General features: G+C 46.0%; 1 protein-coding gene across 7 annotated transcripts in view; it reads right to left on the minus strand.

The window, feature by feature from the left end:
* nhsl1b (NHS-like 1b) overlaps positions 1 to 21079 on the minus strand; it is a 95317-nt gene that overhangs the window by 10881 nt on the left and 63357 nt on the right. For 5 of the 7 annotated variants that reach the window (XM_047573451.1, XM_047573456.1, XM_047573453.1 and 2 more), the window contains exons 2-5: positions 7709 to 7861; positions 4352 to 4479; positions 2719 to 2911; positions 484 to 615 (exon numbers count right to left, since the gene is read on the minus strand). In XM_047573451.1, the coding sequence (XP_047429407.1) occupies positions 484 to 615; positions 2719 to 2911; positions 4352 to 4479; positions 7709 to 7861 (606 nt within the window). Of the gene's footprint in view, positions 1 to 483; positions 616 to 2718; positions 2912 to 4351; positions 4480 to 7708; positions 7862 to 10931; positions 11246 to 21079 lie in introns of those variants that run through there. The other 2 variants (XM_047573455.1, XM_047573454.1) reach the window with 2 other exon arrangements.

Below are 21079 nucleotides of genomic sequence, written 5' to 3' on the forward strand. Positions count from 1 at the left end.
ACACACATTTCCCAGATAAAGGACTGCAGAAAGTAGACCTCAAGGATTATTTCACAACAACAATTTAAGATTTTGCGAACCCTGCATTTAATTTGTCCAATGTGACAGAATTTTTCCAACGGACAAAATCTAAAATGAAAGTCTGCCGTGCCAAAAGGGCAGAATTACGACTAAAAAAACTACTGAGGATGATTTCATAACGGGACCTTGGCTGTAGATACGATTAAAGGGCGGAGAAGAGCAAATGAGGACACATGTAGAACTGAAACAGTGAAAAGACTGAACAGCTGCAGGGCCTTGATCCAACACTGTGAACTCGCATGGGTCATTTTGTCCTTCTCAATAAGTTATGCGATGTCGATGCGTATAGTTAGAGCCGATAAAAGCATAAACGTGTGCAGGGCAAAGTTATGCTCGTCCAGAGTGTTGGTACAGGTCCGTGGGCAGCAGAGGGCAACATGTAGCCCCCACAGTGATCCATACCTAGCTCCAGGTTGAAGTTGTCAGGCAGCCCTGATATAGTCTTTCTGCGTTTGACCTTCTTGGGCCGGCGGGACACGGTGTCAGTGTTAATGAGGGAGCGCCGGATGCTCGCCTGGCGGTCAAACACTGCCCCTGGAGGCCGGGAGGGCGAGAGCAAGGCAGGCGGACACACAGGCAAACAGCAGTCGGTTAGTCGGGAGGAACAAACTCCATAACATGCAGAAGGGTTTGGGGGTTTTAAGGTGAACATGCGGGGCAGGAAATATTAAGGGTCAGTTCAATCAAATTACAAGGGAACGATATCTAACCTCCCTCTAGTGGCGTCACAGATTACTGTTAATTAACTAACATTTTTAATTGTGACACTTTAACAACATGTGTATAATAACTATGCAATGAGGCATTTAACGCTGTACCAGGGCAACACTATATATGTGGACACTTGATCGATTGGTAATAATCTGTCTTAAGTCCACCTTTTTAGCATTACAAATATGATCAATAAAAGTGCCACTGTGAGTTGTCAGAAGTTAGAATGGTTGGCAAACCCTGTCGATCAATAACTTGATTTAAAATTGGAATATTTATCGTAAGGCTGAACTGAGAAACTTACGTAAAGAGTTACTGGCTGCCTGAAGTAAAACTGTGAAATCTGCATGTGACAGTTTGCAGTTAGCCCCACAGATAATTCCTCTTTGACCTCTATTTTGGTGAGGTAGAAGTAGAAATCTACAGAACCAAATGTTATGTTGTGTCTTGCCATTTGACTGAACTGAACCTTTCACTTTTTCATCCATCAGCCTAAGAAAAAACAGTTGTTTTCCTTCTTTCATTGGAGAATACGTTTATGAAGCAGGTTAAAAACTGTCAAAGAAGCACATCACATCTTTTTCTTTTTTTTTTTTTGCTTTTGTTAATATTAATTTCCACCCTTGAATATGACTCACCAGGGTGTAAACATACACATTAAGAAATGTGAGATGTAAAATGCATGCACAAACAACCCAACAACATGCACGAGAGAGATATGAAATGAAGCGTGCACACACACCTCACACACATCCAAACGCGCACACACACATACACACAGCTTCGCTCCCTGCTCAGCTTCCCTGAAGGAAGAGCGATATCTCTCTATGAACTGCTCTTCTTTCTGATATCTGGCTAACTGGTGACAGGCTGCAGGCGTCGGGGAAATAGAGCTTGATATGAGAGCAGATAGTGTCTATCAAATTCACCCTCAAAGTGACAGAAAAAAAAAACTGTGTCTGTACGTGTGTTTTACTCCGTCTTTCTAAATCTGAAGTGACAGCAGATGAAGTGAGCTCTGATTTTGCAGCGGGGCCACGTTAAGCTCTCAAGATTGAGGCTATGTCGGCCTTAACAAGAGCAAAAACCACACGCCGATCTGGGATACTTGGATTCTTTGCGTCGCTGGTTTCTTTCCCAAATAATCTCAAGTGAATCTCGTGGCAATTTCACGCTACGAACCGGAATGAGACGGCAGCGTGTGAGGAGCGCTGACGGGGGAACAGCGGCGGCACGTTTTGCTGTGCACGGCCGTTCATCTGTCAAACGGCCGCCGATCTGACATGAAGTCGGTGACGAGCCTTGACCCCTGAATAAGCTGTCAAACCATTTCCAACGCGCACGCACGCACACAAGCGCTCGCTCACACGCGCACAGAGGAAGGTGAAGGTCAGTCTCCGAGAAGCGATGACGGTGAGATGGGAAGGAGGGAGGATACAGGAGAGGATATGACTGACACATGCAGTTTTCTCTGTGGATGAGTGGATACAGTAATTGTATTGTTTACATCCACTCAGCCTCAGAGGGTTGATAAAAGGAAAAGTCTGACATCGTTCTTGCTCGGATCTTTAATATGATTAAACGTTTCCTGGGAGACAGGACTTTTTGATGACCTGGGCTTAACATCTTATGGAGTTTTAGTGTGAGGGATAACCTCCCCTTCTTTTTTACCCCCATTGTCTCAAGATATAAATTTCCAAAAATGTCAGAAACTTCCTTTAAGACGAACAAAACAAAATGTGATTGTTGGTGAGATGTTGAAGCAGACACCGGGGGTGAATGAGGCCACACTGGACTCCTTGCACATGGCTAAGAAATGGATCTTTCGTTTTCTTTCACTGACACTGATGGCGACTGGTCTACTACTCCCTAGTGATTCAGAGACGGACGGAGCGTTTGGGTGGGTGACCGGGAGGCGGGGCATACCTGTGACGTTGATGGGGACTATGTCCGTGGGCACGGCCTGAGCCGCCTGCCTCATCTTCTCCTCTGGCGTGGGGAGGGGCGCGGCCTTGTTCCACACCACCTGTCCGTCAACGTCCGACGCCTCCCCTCCCAGTGGCGTCTGGGACCTCATGGAGAGCTGAGATTTGTCGTCCTCCACAGACGAAGCTGTGGACTGGTTGGGTGAAAGAGAATAGATTAAAATAAAACAACATCAAGGAAAGGCTAAGCTAAGGGGTGAATGCAGAAGGAAAAAAAAACATGGAAACATGAAGATAATAAAAAACAAAAGTGAGTGGGAACAGAATATTATTTAACATAATTGTCCAAAACCATAACTGACAGACTGTCCTGGCCACAGTGGCAGACAGGCTTCAATATATCACATTGCTGTGACCTTTAGTAGCTGGTGGCGCTATAAAAATGTTTCACGATCAATCAGATCCGAATGGAAACAGTCGAACACTCGCACGCAAACAAGCGCCCACGAATGAGCGGCCAGAGATGGCAGGATGAAAGCTAAAGGGAAACGAGACGGAGGGGACTCACTCATGCATTAAACCGCTGACACGCTAAGAGGTCTCAATTGAGAATTTTTGCTGCAGGGAGCAACAGACGGCAATTGTGTTGTTAGAAAACAGCAAACCAGCGATTTAGTTGAATTTTTTGAGGTTGGTGTCGCTGTCGCTGGACTGGTTACACATAATCCCAAACAAACACTGAACGAGTAAAATTAGTCCAGAACACCTTATGGAAAAATAACAGATTAAAAAAAAAAGATACTATAATTCCACTAACTGTTAGGGCTTTTAAAAGAGAAAATGCACGGATGAGTAAACACGGGGGAGGCATCAGACGAAGGGGGAAAGGGGGCAACGCAAAGAAGAATAGTTTGCTGGCAGAGCCTGCATCGTTATTTTTGCTCGTCTAAGAGCACTGTTTCCTCCTTTTGAAGCTGCTGTCAGACAAAGTTAGGTTCAGTGGCTTCGGGACAACAGGAAGTGGCGGGAGAGAGTGGAGACGGGGCACAAGCAGCAGAGAGGAGGGAGAGGGGCTGGTGAGCGCAGGGGGGGAATGATGAGATGGGGCGAGAGTGGCGGTTTAGAAAGAAAACACTCTGTTAGGAAGTTCAAGGGTCGACGCAGGCATGATGCGAGTGGGTGACACATGAGGGGCTCCGGGGTACGAAAGAGACCATCATAATAAGAGAGGAGAGGAGAGGAGAAATTACAGTGGCCCACCCCAACCAAGCTGAGATAAAAACGCTTGGAAAATGTAAGAAATTTATTTGAAAAAAATATATTCACCAAAAAAATTAATATTGACCACACATAAATAGAAATATTGGAGGTCATTTCTCAAAATCTTGAACTGTATTATTTTAAATAACGTGGTAAAAGAGACAGAGATCACGCCAGAGGAGGAGATTTTCACTTCCAACCACTAGAGGGCAGACTCACACAGTCTGATTCACTGAAGGTGAATTGCCACCAAATCAGAGCAGTGGCAACGGTCACTTTCCAGCCATGTATACACTCCTTTACCTGTCTGTCAGGTATTTTTTATATGTGTTTGCTTGTATTTTAGCTTGAATGCACGCTGTGCGCGCGTTTACCTTCTTGTCATTTTCGTCGTCCTCCTCGTCCTGCAGGCTGCAGGTGGACTGAAGCGGGTCACAAAATGTGGGACCCTGAGAGTAGTACTGGGAGCTCCTGAAGCCATCTTTCCTCAGCTTGTCACATTCTGGAGAAGGGACAAAGAGGCAGAGGAACAAGCCACAAACAAATGTCAGATTCACACGTATTGTATCTTGCGGGCCGTGTACGGTCATTTTGACGGACTTATATTCTACTATTTAACTATTTAACTAATCTAGAGGGGCATATCACGCATTACCCACACAGAAACATTCTTACAAAAACTACACTGTGAGTGCCGTCCAGCAGCGCTATAGTAAGAAGAACGTGTGAAATATTTATAGCTGTGTGTTGCTTATGTGTGTTTTCCATGTGAGTGTGATCCCTGTTGAACGCTGCCAGGCGCTGCTCACACCTCTTCTCGTCACCACCTGCTGCGATGAGGATGCGCTGTATGTGTGCGTGCACGGCAACGCGTGATGTGTGATGGGAAGAGAGATTCTCGCCTGTGTGTGTGTGTGTGTGTGTGTGTGTGTGTGTGTGTGTAACCAGAGGAGGGGGTATCAGTTTCAGTCTGTCACACACAGATGGCAGAACCGTCCCTTTCTGTCTGTCTCTTCTCCATCCCCCTTTTCTCTCAGGGGGCATTTTGCACATCATCTCTCCCTTCAAATGTCTACTAGCGCATCCTCACTTTAGTCTTCTAATAGCTAATTGTACTCGCACAGTACTTTTTATACATTCTCCTGAATAGTTGTGAATAGTTGTGCCTTGGGGAGACGGGAAATCTCTTTTCTCGTATTTTTCATCCGTGATCTCCTTTAAATTAACGTCATATTAACAGATTTGTGTGTTGTCCGTCTGTATGAATTCAAATTCAAATCTAAAACCCCTCCTGGCACTTATCCCGGGTGTGTCTCACATCCAATCTCCTTTTTGTGAATTATACACCAACACACATGCACGTCGCTATCAGCCTGGCACCTCAGAGACGCCGCTTTGATCCCTTTTATTCATGCGCCATTCATTTCCACTGCTAATTACAGCTCATCTCTGCGGAGAGGCGCGCTGGCGCACGTATAATAGCGCCAGTTAATGGATCCTGATGGGGCTGGCATACGTAGGCACTGTAGCTGGATGATGGGATCTTTAAAAAAGCGAGACGGTAATGAGGGACGGTGACGAGGAGCGGGCCTGTTCAGATGATTGGCGTTGCGTGATTGGGGACGGGTTGATTAAATAAATAACCCCTGACGAGGTGCTTGTTGCTAGGCAGAACTGGAGGGAGGGGACCAGTATGTGGTAGGGAGAAGACGAGCATGAACGTATGTAGTGGACACTGTACGGTAGCGTGGAAATAAAATGTGCAAATATGGATTGTCCTTTGCACTGAAGGGGCATCTATCTGGGGCAGATGTTAGCTTTGATAAAAGATCAGAATTTCCTGTGAAGTTTGTCTGTAAACTATAAACACTGGCCGGCAAAGCTGCTCCTCTAGTTATGACTCAATGCCTCGATACTTGGGATATTATTGACCATAACCATGCCCAGGTTACGTAACTACCATGATGTATTTCGACCCGTTGGCGCGAATGTCAGTGACTCACGAGCCGCCTGAAAAGTCCTCACCGCTGAACACGAGGTGTAGTCCATGTGAGCGGGTTTGAAATGAACAGAGAGGAGGAGCATGCATGCTGCCATCTGACAGGTTATCGATTTTACTTTTGCCTCGTGTACCTCGCCATGGTTCCGATGGGGACACTGGGCGCACGGCTGGATACATGTGCACGAAACCGGGGGCGTGTCCAAATGTAACCCTTTATACCGGCTCTAGCTGTGTCCTGTGACATAATTAGAGCAGTTAATTGTGTTATGACCTCATATTAAAAGGTCCTTTCAAATCCTTGTGTCAGATCTGATGCTTGAATTTATCTAATTATTGCAACATGCACCTTACAGCTCTAATTTCTGCATCCACGCAGATTTCAATAAAACGTGAAAAGCAGGTGAACGGCATTGTGAATGATTCATTTTGTGTACATAGACTTAAACACAACAATACACACTAGAGTCTATTCATTTGTCATCGCATTAATCATAGGAAATAACTACAAGTAAATTATTAAATGTACGTCCCAGGTTTGTGTGACTCTTCCTGGGAGCGTACAAGAATCTTAAGAGCTATAACCGAGGCTCAAATGGACCGAACAGGTGTCTCACTGGACACCTGTCGTCTTTCAGTTAGGACCCCTGGGGCTGGGTGGGGATTACAAGGTGACAGGATGAAGGGGCGGCTGAATTAATCCCACCTCCCAGGTGGTGTTTGCGCACCTAACAACATCAATACTACAGGAAGTAATAGGCAACAGAGGTCAAACAATGGGAAAGATAATGAAAACCAGCAGTTTGTGTGTAGGTGTAGGTGTAGGTGTAGGTGTAGGTGTGTGTGTGTGTGTCTGTAGGTGTGTATCAGAGCAGGTGACTCACTAACACTAAGCATCAGATTACAACTGCCTCCTCCCAGTTTATCTGTCTGTCTCCCTTTATCTTCTGGCACACAAGGCCTAGCCTATGATGTCAACAACATTTACAGTAGCACACACTCACACTGTATACACACACACACACACACCTAGATGTCCAAACACACACCTGTGGGCGTTCTCATACCTGCCTCTGACACTGTTGTTTGAGGAAAGGGTTGAAAACAAGTCTTTCCCAGGAACTACCCAGCATCAGCATTTACTGGCAACCTCCCGTTCTGAGTGATTTTAAGAAGCTGACGCTGAGCTGTGACTTCACTGCCAGTGTTTGTTCGACAACAAGTATTTACTATAACCGTACCCGGACAAGCAGGAAAAAAAAAAAAAAAAGAGGATCTCACGCAGTTGTGTTGTTGGCTAAACACAAATTTACAAGTTTGGACGGTTTTATTGTGTCGTCGACAAACACTTTGTTCTGAGAACTTCGCCGTGTCACCAGCTTGTGATGACAACTGAGTCACTGTGTGAAGGATAAACTGGAGCTAGCGTAATGCATACATTACCGGAATTCTAAAGAAACGGGAATTTTAAGGACCAATTAATCCAGAAATTGAGAAGAAAGAGCAAATTCATCAATGATAAAAAAACTTAATTTGAAAACTAACACTGGACTGGAGCCAAAATACAGATTCGTCCAACATGTTTCATTTAAAGTTTACTTTAGAAGCTATATTATATGTTGGCCAGAGACAGTATGGATGAGCAGGGAAGATGTGAAATGTAACCCTAACCCTAACTTTAACCAAGATTTTATGTGTGACTGTGTAAAATTGTTCGGGTTAGGATCCTTACCTCGCAGGGCGGTCTTGAGGTTGACTTTGGCCTGGCGGTGGAGGTCTTCCACGCAGGGCGGCCTGCTGCCGGGCAGGAAGACGTTCTCCTGCTGGTGCCACGGAGCCGTGTAGTGAACCGTCCACTTGCTCTCCTCATCCAGATTGGACACCGCTGCAGAGACACAGAGTAGATTAAGGAATTTAGCTGAGTTCAACACAACAACAACAGAGATACGTGACAAAAACTGTAACACAGAATTATTTGCTTTACATCCATCTTTCCCAGTAACAGTAATGATGAGTAATGATCACCAAAAAAAAAAAAAAAGTTTGTTTATATTTGCAGACGAAAAGGAAGTGGAAGGAGATGAGGTGTTTTGTACAAAGGTGCCGTTCTCCACGCCATCAACGTGACACTTATCTGAGACATTGCACAGTCCGTAGGCCACACAAGTCAGAGGGGGAGGGATAAACGTAGAGGAACAAGTTGGAGGGAAACACTGACCGACGTTCAGAAGATTAACTCAAACAAGCTGACAAGGAAAATCTTTCCAGGAAACAATAAAGTGCTTAAAATCCTTCCTATCGACCCAAAATCATGAAAAGAAACACAACGTACTATTTGGTTAGACTGGAAGACACATTCAACAGGTCAGAATAAACGAAAGACCATGAAAACAGCACTTTTTAACGTTAGTCTTCTCATGTTTTCATTGTAGTAAGACTTTCTCTTGGTCAAAAATGATCAAGGAAAGATCTTTGAGTCGCAGGAACTGAAGCCATCGCAGATAAACCCACACTCTACGAATCAGTTAAGCTTACCGAGCGAGCGTATCCAGGCCAAAGTCGGTGACCGTGGGTGAAGAACTATTTCCATTTAAGCAGCCAGAAAACAAACCTAGTCCAACGTCTGCTCGTCCCTCTCCTCACCACCACCACCAGCACATGTCCATCTGACCAGGAGACCAGGCTGAAGTCTGGGCAAAGCCGGAGGAAGGGGGACGGGTTGTGGTAATGTGCCGGTGGGTTGAGAGTTTTTGTTTGAGGGCTTTTCACAGGTGCAAATGAGCACAGTGAGCGTTTGTTGGGGGAGGACAGGCAAAGGCCCCCGGAGGAGAGCGAGTTAGGACGGCGGCCTACGACTGCAAATGGGTCGTTAAAGGAGGTGTGAGACAGAGTAACTGCTCTGATGCACAGATAAGACCTTAATGTCTCGACCGTGGCCGTTTCGAAAGCGCAGGAAAAGTGAGTTTATAGTATTTACGCAACTAAAATAAGTACAGAAAACTTCTAAAACTGTGCAGAAAACTGTGACTTGGGGAGGGGAGGGGTTCAAACCTATACATTTGTTGTTTGAGTACAAGCACCACACAAACACTGGAAGCCTTGGTCCAACAGGTTTGCTCTTTCGCGCTATAACAACCACATGGGTGGAGGTTTAATACCTGGGACAGCTGCTACACATCCTTCTAAATATGTTACGTGAAGCTAATGAGACAAGAACAGAGAGCTTGCTGCAAGTGATGCATGCAAACTGAGTGTCAGAGTGCAAACAGAGGGCCGCCGTGATTATCCACTGGCCGCGTTGTCATGTTGCTTGCGGCGGTCGGAGTTTTCAATCAGATGCATCACGAGGCAGAACTCCTGTCTGGACCGGAGAGCTCAAAACCACACAAACATAATGAATCAAACCTAGTGGCAAATCAATGGCAGCGGAGTTTTAGATGTGAAGGTTACACCAACAAGCCAGCGTGTGAATAAGAGACGGTCCTCGATCCAGCTCGCCTCGCTCAAAGATTAAAATTTACATTTTCACATTTTCTCGCTCTCCCACACACTCAGCACAGGTAACCCCCCCTCCCCTACCTCCCCTACCTCCCCCCAGCCCTCTTTTCTAAAAAACCTGAGGGGTCTGAATAGACCTCAGCGAGGCTATAGGCAGACCAAGGACACTGGGACTGAAGGACACAAAGCATGCATTGTCCCCCTGCATCAGTCTCCACATCAGGCCTTTCAGCGCCACAATACCCCCCAGCTCCTCAACACGCACACGCACAGAGTCTCACACACACTGGACTCTGGCGCGAAAGTCTTTCAGAAGTCCGCTAATCCCCCCCCGTCCATTGACATCCCCAGCTCTCCCTTGGCTCTTTAACAAACGGAGGCGGAGAGAAAAACAGGAAAGTTTGAACGGATGCTAAACAGGCTACAAGGAGCTGTGGGGCTCAACATGCAAAGGCAGCATTTACACACACACACAGACGCACACCAGAGCTGTGGTATTAGGCACTATAATCAATAACCGTATTGATGAAAGCCACGTTAATCCTCATATGGAAATTGGCATATTTTCACCAGGCAAATGTCAGGTGCTAATCGCGCCGATTGATTATTTTTTAACCTTTGACCCAAATTAATATGCAGTCTCTCTCCTGCGCTAATTTCATCAAGAGCACTGAGTCGCTGGGTCACGCTGAACTACGCCATAAAAAGATGTCCGCAAGTTAAAGTCTAGCCAAGGTGTTCGGAGAGAGAAAGGTGGAGGCACGCGTGAGATAAAATGTACAGAACTGCTGAAGCAATCATTAACGATATCACCTCAGCCTCCAGTAAAGCACACACACAGGCTATAAATACACCAGAGATTGGAGTCCTCACAAGCGGCTTGCCCTGCATCAACCGCGTCTTTTCTACGTCTTCACGGGCTTATAATTAATAAAGTAGTAGCCTCGCGCTGTCAACTAATCGCCTCAGGTATAATCTGCTGTACGCACGCAGCACAAACACTCCACGCAGTTTTCATTGATATGAAAATTACATGGTTGCTCCAAGACGGAAAACTAGTTTTGATCGAGTAGATGTGAAGTTGTTCCAGCTGTCACTTTTATGTATGCTTTCTGGGGTCGTTCAGTGCTAATAGTTGTGAAGTCCTGGCCCCGCGGTTACCTGGTAACGGGGTGCAACAGAGGGCCGAGCTAAGCGGAGGGAGGCGGCGGTCGTAACCGTTAGCTGGAGTCCAGTTATATGGGAATGACTGAGGCTGGCATGTGTGAACTCTTTTAGATGAAGAAAAGTCTCGACAAAACAAAAAAAAGTGACATTTTGAAATTAAATGAACAGGAAGCTGTAGGAAACTGCTGCCACAGTAACACAAACTAGGTCTTTTTATTATGATGATAAAAAGAACAGGACTTAAAAGACACATGAACAATCAGCTCTGAAAAGAAGAAAAGATATCTCACCCTTCCTTTTGAAGTACTTAATCACAGATTTTAACGAGGTCCCGATAAACACCATTATTCCGGTTCAGTGTACGTCTCCCTCTTAAAAAATTAATACCCAAAGAGGTAAGAAGAAGAAGGAAAAAAAGAGACAAATCCAGGGACGAAGGCGTGATGGAGCTCCTCCGCTCACATTCTCACCACACGGCGACGCGGCTGGGAGTGTACGAGCGTCTACTACGCTGACAATAAGTCTCTGCCCCTGCCTCTCTCTCTCTCTCTCTCCCTCTATGAACACACACGGTCCACCACTCCCCCCCTCAGGCACTCCTGTCCTCGGGAGACACACACACACACACACACACACACACACACACACACGCACTCACACATACACACACCCAGCAGGAGGGGTGTAGGACCGGCCCCTCTGTTCCTCTGTGCTTTGGTTACCAAGGAGTTCTGGCTGCCTTTGCCTTTATTTCTCATCATCAGTCATTCTCATCTCCCCACACTCGTTCCTCTTTAATCAGAATCTAGTTCTGATTAAAGTTCTGATTTTTCTTTTATCACAGCAAACAAGGGAACATCACTACTCATCTCCGTCCGTTGCTCTCTCCTTTCTGTTTTTTTTTACTTTGTACCCTGTTTCGAAAAAGAAATCAGTGCTCTGCCTCTTTGACAGACTCATCTGGGGAATATTTATGCATCTAATTGAACTGTGAGCCACCCCTGCAGAAGGAGCACCTCGGCAGAATAAAACAGCTTTTCAGGAGGTATTCTCGGGAGGGTGCAGCTTCTACCTGTATGCGTAGCACGACGCAAACAGGACACGTGTCCACATTTATCTGGTCCTAACTGATTTCGTACCATTTCAGCTGAAACGTCCCGTGTACCCGTCTTCCCCTGCGTGTTCGCCGTGTGCGCACATGGCCACCGAATCTGTGCCGCATAAATATAAACCCGCACACAAACCCCCCCATTGTCCGGTCCGCTCACAATCTATCGCACACACATGCGTGCAGACACACACACACACACTCCCAGAGCCACCTATTCAAAAAGCACACACACACACACCCACAAGGGCAGGACTGCCCCTCCTTTTTGTGAGCGTATTTCATTTCAACCCGAATGGTTGAAGAGTGGAGCGAGGGAGGGAGGGAGGGAGTGTCTGTGTGTGTCTGTGTGTGTGTGTGTGTGTGTGTGTGCGTGCGTGTGTGTGTCTGTGTGTGTGTGTGAGGGAGGGGGCTCTGCAACGAGAGCTTGAATGGATCTGCAAATGATCCTTGAATTTGCGGGTAAAAAGGTTTTTCCCCTCCTCACCGGTGCCCTCCTCCTTCACACGAGCCTTTGAAGTGCTGTCACTGCAGTTTGAATTTGCCTTCGGGCGTATTTATTCATGTTTAGTAACATTTATTGTCGGCCGCCTACAGGCTGCTGCGAAGCCTCTATTGAGTCGGACGCTCTCGTCCTTGAACGTTCAAACTCTGAATGCAGGGGAAGAGTTCAACGTGACTTATCGCACCGTGGAGACGCATCTTCAGCTAAAGCTGCTCTGACCAGGACGACATGCGCTTTAATTACAAAGGACTTCCTTATATGCACAGTAACACAGTAACAGTAATTAAACTTAAACTTGAGCCATAATAACCAGACGGTTAATCAGATTAGTCCAAACTATTAATTGACAAATCTTTAATTAAACTTTATACTGAAATAAAATCGGCAGTAAAAGTTGAAACCAAAGTTCTTCTCCGTGCACCGATCTGTCCCCGTCTGTCGGGCTTATAAGTCACGGCGTGGCACGCGTACAGTATTAATATAATTTATGCAGACGCGAGGCCGAGCAGCATCGCTCATTAAAGAGCCCATTGTTCTCACAGGACACGCGCTATGACAGACAGGTCGACATCTCCATCCACAGAAGGAGGGCTTCAAATCTAGGCCACCTCCAGGATTAGGGCTATCCATTCAGTCTAACGTCCTTCCCCTGTTCCACACCCCCCCCCCCATGTACGCACACCACCACCCAGACCAAACAATATCAATCTTTCATCTGTTCAAACTGGAAGGAAGCGACTGAAGCTTGGCCTCAAGAAAAAAAAAAGCCTATTTAGAAAAGCAAATATGAGAGATTAAAGGGCGATGTCACTGGTAGCAGCCACTGATTACCTAAACCATAGCGCTGTCATTATATATTATTAAAATATGACTTTTATTAGCGAGATTTACCGTTAATCGCTTATTTGTTCGGTTATTCTTTGTCAGAATATGGTGAAAATGGCTCAGAATTCACAGATTTTCAAGGTGACATCATTAAAAAGCAAAATATTTTCAATTTACCATCACAGATTGAAACAAAAAAAGGGGACAATGCTCTTACGATAATCACCGCTGGCTTCATTATTTTTTAGTCAGTGACACTCTCAACCTGATGAAACGTTCATTAGTGTGTTCTTCCCTCTGGCAAAGACAGCGATGATCTGTTCTTGTACTACAAGCGGCAGCAGCAGCGGCAGCGTGTCATGATGTCGTGATGAAGAGAAAAGGAAAACGGGAGAAACCGGGAACTCAACGTCGTCGTTAAGACTCGGTGACAGATGTGTCGGAGCGAACAGAGAAAGATTAATGAGGGACTCCCGCTCCTGTCACTTCACTCCTACCGTCTTTTTGTCTCCTCCGCCCCGTTTTTATACAACATCTTTCACTTACAACTTTTTATTAATGTGTATGATTTTTTTTTTCCCGACCGGGATGCAGATTTGAACCTTTCAGATCCACACCTTCCCCTTCTGGTTCAATGTGACCTCCTCTTTCTAGCGTCCACACACTCCTCCAGCTGACAGGTCTCAGCTTTTATTTTTCTAATTGGACTTATGAACAAAGAGCTAAGCTGACCCTCCAAAACCCTTCAACTCTACCTGATCCGCTAACGTCAAACCCCTGCTCCCCCTCTTTCCTTCCCCCGTGTCCCAATCCCCCAGTTTTCTTTTCCTTTCCGTTTTCCTGTAGACATGAGCACTTTCATGCCTGCTAATGTAATGAAGGCTGTATTGATTTTACGCTCCCCTCTGCTTCCCCCCCTTCTCTTTCTTTTCTTGTTCTCCCTTTTTCTTGTCCGGTCTCTGACACAGCACACCTTTCAGTCGGTAGGTAGGCAGAAAACCTGCGAGGCGGTGATAAGGAGGTAAACAGAAATGGTTTCAGGACACAAAAAGGGACGCAGTGAATGGATTCAAACAGGGACAGAGTTCAAGGCTTGAACCAGTTAATTGTGAGATGATCTTGAGAAAAGCCTGATTCTTCCAGTGGAGCGACGCAGCATAAAGAGATAATCTGGACATTTGTTTTTCCAGTTCTAAAATTACTCTAAAAATGTGACTGTTGCTCATCTAAAGGTGAACTCAACCTACTCGATTTAAAAAAAAAAAAAAAAAAAGTTGCATCACACGCTCTAATCTCAAACTTTTACACAAAAAAAATGAAGAGAATAATCTGTAAACACCTAATTTAAACAATAATCTGAGTTCTGGGATGAACCATCTCACACCTGAGGTCAGAGCTCGGCCCGACAGCGAAAAACACGCAGCTTCTAACAAAATAGACAACAAATCTGACAAAAAGCTTTTTTTTTTTTTTTTTAAAGTTTCATGGAAAAAACGAGCGCTTCGCCGCATTTTCTCGTTCACCCTTCCTCCTGCGCTTTTCTGTGAATGGACCTCCATAATTTATAGCACGCGGAGAAAACACGCAGCAGGCGTGCTCACCCCCCCCTTTCATCGGCACGTCGCTGTGAATGAAAGCGCAACATCGGGAGGTCAATGGGAATCTGATCGCTTTGGTGCTCTGAGAGATATAGAGCAAGATATGAATAATCTATGAGGACAGAGGGGTGGGGGGGTTAGAAGGGGTGGGGGGGTACATGAGGAACGTATGGCATGATGCAGAGACGCTGAGGGGTAGATAGATGTGAAACTGTTGATCTGTGCAGTGATATTTGTTTAAAGCCTTTAAAACATTTTTTTTTCCCTAACCAGGCCTGTAGAGTGGCACACAAAACAGGGCAGTGAGGCAGAGTTAAAGTTTAAACTCTCTCCTGAATAAACACCAACTCTCGCTCACACACACAGAAGCCAAGGTGACAGAGAGGAGAGGCTGAGTAAACAGGCTGTAACAACTGTTTTTGTGGCGCTAATGATTTTACCACGGGGTAAAGTTCCCGCACATCTCCCTCTCAGCCCTCCTGCCGGCCTCTGTCTCTGTCTCTGCCGCTTTCTTTTATTTTCTTGAGCTTCGTCCTGTTCAGCGGACACGACAGAGGTTACTGGGTAACTCCAGTCCTCCTCCCCCCTCCACCCCATCCACCCCTCTTGCGGTTCTTTCCGTCTGACCTGCTCCATTGAAGCAGCTGGGATGCCATCACACACACACACACACACACACACACACACACACACACACACACACACACACACACACACACACACACACAAATATGTGCCACATAAATTAATTCACGCAATCTCTCTATGAACCTCAACCCAGTCAGAGCCGATGCGAAACCTCCCATTATCCGTCGAGAGAACGTCAAATGTTGATGGTGTTCAACGGGCCAATCAGCTGCGCATTTGCATAATCGCATGTTGAACATGGCGTCATTAAAACGCGTGTAAGTTTAGTTATCTGTGTGCGGTTATCTATGTGGTTTCGATCGGTCCTAAGTTCACTTGGTGTGTCTGTGTGGACACTTTACACTAAAAAAAAAAAAAAAAAAAAAAAAAAAGCTTAACCAGCCTTTTTCTAAATGTAAAAATCAAGTTAGCATTGTGTGTCTGTGTGTACGCCGGATTACTCTTGTGGCTGAAAGGCAGGAGGGGCCTCCGTCTATAGGCCGCTGCTCCTTTGTGATCCATGAGAAAAGGAGCCTCCGAGTCCCAGGGACGCCCTGCAAACTACTGAGCCTCCGCACACATCATCCCGAACACAATCAGGGCCCCGCTCTTCGTGTTTGTTTTCTGCCTCGCGAGCGTACGTGTGAGCGTATAGCGCCGGCCTTGATGTGGCGATACATTCGTGTTTTCCGCTCAAACACCACGTAGCTGCTCTAGCGTGGGACTGAGTCAGAAAGACGGCTCCGACAAAGGGCAGCGCCGTGCTAACGAGAGGGAAAAAACGGAGATGGTATCAAAGGCAACAAGTCTTTCAAAAAAAAAAATGAGAAGAAAGGGAGCGGGATGGGAGGCAAAGCTGCATCCACAGAATGAAGGACTCTTTGATGTGGCGGAGTCATTTTGCTGAGTGGAGATGCTAGGCAGGATAGGGAAGGCGCCGTTTAGAGGGACAAAGGGAAAGAGGAGATAAAGGGAGACGAGAGAGGACAGTCAGAGAGAGGAGCTGCTGCAAAACACCCATGTAGGCTTAAGGTTCACTGGAAGAAGAGACAAATATAAACACAGGTCTAACAGACTTGGTGGTCGTGTCTAATCTACTTTTATGTCCGAGCCAGGATAAAGCTAGACAGAACATGTAGATGATACACGCATGGACTAGTACATGTGGACAAAAAGCACTCTGCCTCTGAAATATTTAGGAAGGGTGCAAGACAAGAAGCCCTAAAAGAAATCGGCTTAAAGCTGGAAACGCCCAAAACAAGAGGGAGGTGCGTTACCGTTAAATCTGCCCTTCCTTTAGGTTCGCCGAACAAGAAAACGTTTATGGGCCGACATAAGCTGCGGCACAATGACGGCAGGTCGCTCTTAAAAACGGGCACGCCTGTTGCAGCTGGGAGTTAAAACTCCTATTAGTTTACGAGGGAGGTTGATTTGTACACTGGAGCTTTTGGGGCGTTTGGAGAAGGTGGCAGCTTTGTTGCTAACTTGAGATGTTTTACGGCCCCCCGTCGGAGCGGATTTGTAGCTAACCGTCCGTTTCCTCCCGGGCAACGGAGTTTTAAATCTAATGCAATCTGACCCCACCGGCCTGTCAACCACCAAACCCCCCCTGAAGTGATCAGGACAATAAGATCAAACTGAAACAGGCCTGTCTAGAACAGGAGGTGTTTTTGTTGAGTGAAGTTGCCCACTTCATTTTTAGCCACTCTAACCTCATGAATTATGAATGGCAACGTTGGTTACACAAACTGCCTGACTGTACATAAAGATGGACGCCCATCAACGTCTCTTCCCAACTCCAGGATAAGTACATGCACAAAATTAAAAAATATTTAAGTACGTGGAGCGTGAGTGTAGCTGAGGTAAGAAACAGGTGAAACAAAAAAACCTGTGGAACCAAACACCTGTCGCTCAAAGCAACCACACCCTTATTTATACATAACTTTGGATTATATAATATGGTATTCATGGGTGATTAAAAAAAATATGCACCTCCCCCCTGATGTTTATCATGAATATAGAGGCTACATCCGGACATAAGCATGTTTATTTCTACTGTAAAATTAACATGGAGGTCAATGGGGATTTCTTAATTTTGTCTTCAGCCTCAAGTGGCCATTTAAGGAACTGCAGTCCTTGGTGTTTGACCTACCCTTGCTGAAATGCAGCCTCACAGTGTTGACTCCTTTTTCCAAACTATGTGACTTGCACTGTTTTCGCACGTGACACGCCATGTGTGTATTTATTTGTTCGGCCCCACGGGGGAGAACAGACGTGGCCGCCCTCAGAGCACGTAGGTCAACCAGACACTGGCCTCAGTTCAGCACTTTTCTCGCCATTCAATTATTTACCTGGGCCACCTCGTCTCAAAACACTGACTAGGCGAGTGTAAAACGTGTCTGACATGCTACTAAAAAATAATTTCCCAGTGGAAACCTTTGTCCGGCCGCTGGTAGCGTAACATAGAGACAGACCCCTGGCAGCCCGTGGATTACATTAAGATCCATTACCGTCCCACCAAGCTGTCTCCATCATATTGACTCTAGGTCCTTCTCACTCTCCAGCGGATCCTCGGAGGACCTGCCACATCAATAACCACAAGACCTGTGTGTGTGTGTGTGTGTGTGTGTGTGTGTGTGTGTGTGTGTGTGTGTGTGTGTATGCATGCTGCTAAGTCTCTGTGGCCTCTTATCATAATGGCCTAAAGTGGGCTGCTTGGGTTTGGGTGCATGAGTGTCCATATGGATGTGTGAACCTGCCCCCGCAGCACTTTCTTCAACATTTTCATTATTATTTTGACACTCAAGGATACCATCTTGCACATATAGGTTATATAAGACAATAAATGCGCATGTGCCTAAAGCACATATGCATGCAACCATGCAAACGCACACATCTCGATGCATGCTCATGCACAGAGAAGCCTACACGCAGGACAATATGCTCGCTGCCACCCTGGTTTCCTGACCTAAATATCAACACCATCCCTGTCTGCTCTTCTCTCCTAAGGGCCTGTGTGTGTTTGTGTGAGTGTGTGTGTGTGTGTGTGTTTCCTCCCTCCTCCTTTACAGCAGCACACAATCATTAATCCAATTTTATAATTAACTTCACACACACACACACCACTAGAAACCTGACATTGAACGCACAGATGCGATGCACAGTGGGACGTCTGTAGTGGTTCACTGCGTGTGTGTGAGTGTTTTCGCAATACTGGACCTTTAACTGGACAACTAATTTACATGAAAAGTGTGATCTGATAACAGCAGCAGTCAGGAAGCTGGAATATTAGTTCCTCCGTATGTTGTAGCCGAGGCTCTCGTTGACGCTGATTTTCCACCTTGAAACATTTTTTTTCGCAGCTGTACACATGATTTTCAGCATCCATCAGGCAACGCGTCGCCTCTGCTGTTGCCATGACCCCCACGCTGAGCTCACGGCGCTGACGCGAGGGTCTTGTCTGATTTCGCCACAGCGGCTCAGAGTCAGACTGAGCTAATTTAGGTTAAGTGCCTCCGGTAGCTCAAGGGCACAAAGCAACAAGCCACCTGGGGGCTCGCCTGTATCAAAGAGAGGAAAGCTGAGTGTGTGTGTGTGTGTGTGTGTGTGTGTGTGTGTGTATCAGGCCAATGCAAGGACACCACTGGGATGTGGGTTAAAGCCATATCGGCTACACTGTATGCGGTTACCTAAAGTTCAAAATTGACGCTATACTGTTTGACCCATTTCCCACATTGCATTTCATCTCTCATCATTAACAGTAGCGGGTCATTCAGGAAGAGTGTGTGTGTGTGTGTGTGCCCAATCCAATGTCGCGACTCAACCGAATGACCAATGACCACAAACTAAGGAAGTGGGAAAGACAATCAACCTGGAGGCGGTGGCACAACATGGGGTTTAGACATGAAGCCGGATGCGAGTTCTGGTGACAGGCATCGATTGCCGCTGTTGTTAACCAATATATTTACATCACGCACGGCTGCACTTGACTCTTGGTTCATCAGGGCTCAAAGCATTGATCCGAGCCGTTGGGTTTCCAGATTGCTTCGAGTCATGAAAACACGGACGCACCTGTAGTCGGTCTCCCTCGATCTGGATCAGCTGATGAGTTACGAATCTTGCCAGCTGACACTTAGCGAGCGAAAATGAGCCACTTCAAATCAATATGGGTCAGTAAACACAGGGCGAAGATGGACTCGTTTTGCTGTGGTTGCAGGTGTAATTACTGTGTTAACACCTGCCCTAAGACAAACCACTAGGTCAAACCCCCATACAACACATAATATGTAAATAATCAACTTTGTCACAAGCTTTTGGTTTGACAACGTCTACGACTCACAAGTCTGGAGAACTAATCTCTGCAGCAACAGCTGCGACCTTTCATGATCTGTCAGCAAGCTGCTGCCCGGGGAACGTTGTCGTACCCCACATCTACAACTACGCTCTTTTGTCTTTCCCTTTAAGTCACTGAATGCACAATGACCGGACAGAAAAGGTTAAGCAGTTTAATACGTTTCAGCGTGTGTGGGATGTGTCCTCTGTAAAGTCAATCATCAGCAGGGCACAAAGATTTTACAAGACTGATACAAGGCAAGTCGTCGTCGTCATCATCGACGTCATGTGATATTCTACAGATCAGCCCACGACGGTCGAGTCAAGTTCAGGAGTTCACCAACACTAGGACTGAAGTAGCAGGGAAGTACTTCTACGTTAATGTTGCAGAGGTGCAGTCTAAGCGCAGTATTAGAGTGAGTGCTTTGTAATCCCGGGGTCACGGCAGAGGGGGTTAAATATGTCTCAGGACAGGGCTTAGTGATCAGAGGATGACGTGGATCAGTATCATCCGTAAAATAAATGCACACCGAGACTCCGTCAGTGGCAGTTTCATTGGACTTCTCAATCGGACGCATTATACAGACGTGTGCATGTAATAAGCCTGGGTTCCTCCACTGTTAATCCTATGTAGAAACCTTGTCTGGGGAGGGGGAAAAAAAAAGCACGACCCCAAATCCACTTAACCCCTCCTTCCTTCCTTCCCTCAGCCTCCCCTCTTCCCCTCTCTCGTCTATCAAACCTCCCCCTTCTGTCCCGTGTGAGCAATAATGGACGGCAGGGCAGCGTGGAGGCTTTAATAGAGAGCGCAGGCCTCTCTTCAATGCCGAGTGCGCCCTCCTAATGGGCCTCCAGGGGAAACCAGTCTCACTCCCAGATCAAATAATCCCCAAAATTTAAGACCATCATTATTTCAAATTAAATTCCTCATGACGCCTCACGCATCTCTTTTTGGTGCAGATAAATGGGAGCACGGCGCCTGATGGGCAATTCATTCAATCCTAATTCTATCTTGTAATTACCATAAACACATCAATATGTTAATTTGGGATCTTTTATGTCATTTTCTCTCTCTGCAAATGAGTAACTTTGACCCTGCGCCTGCATCCGCTCCCTGTCTGTGTTAGTGTGCCACCTTGTGGTGAGTATGAGGAACAACAGAAAGCTCCAGTGTCTAAAAAAGATTCACATCAATCTAGGTATTTAGTTTCCACAAAAAAAAAACAACAACAATTAAATAAATAAATTAACGATCTCATTAGGGAGTGCCCCTCCTGTGGTGCTGCAAGTAAATAAAATAGCTGGAGCTTCCCATCCTCTACTTTCTCCTTTCTATTTTCTTTTGACCCTAATCCATCTACGCGTTTGGTGTGGAAAACCCTCAAAAAAAAAAGAAAAAAAAAAAAGAACGGTGTTGCCATGGTGAGGACAACTCATTAACAA

Source organism: Mugil cephalus, chromosome 21 (assembly GCF_022458985.1).
Source record: "Mugil cephalus isolate CIBA_MC_2020 chromosome 21, CIBA_Mcephalus_1.1, whole genome shotgun sequence".
NCBI lineage: Eukaryota > Metazoa > Chordata > Actinopteri > Mugiliformes > Mugilidae > Mugil > Mugil cephalus.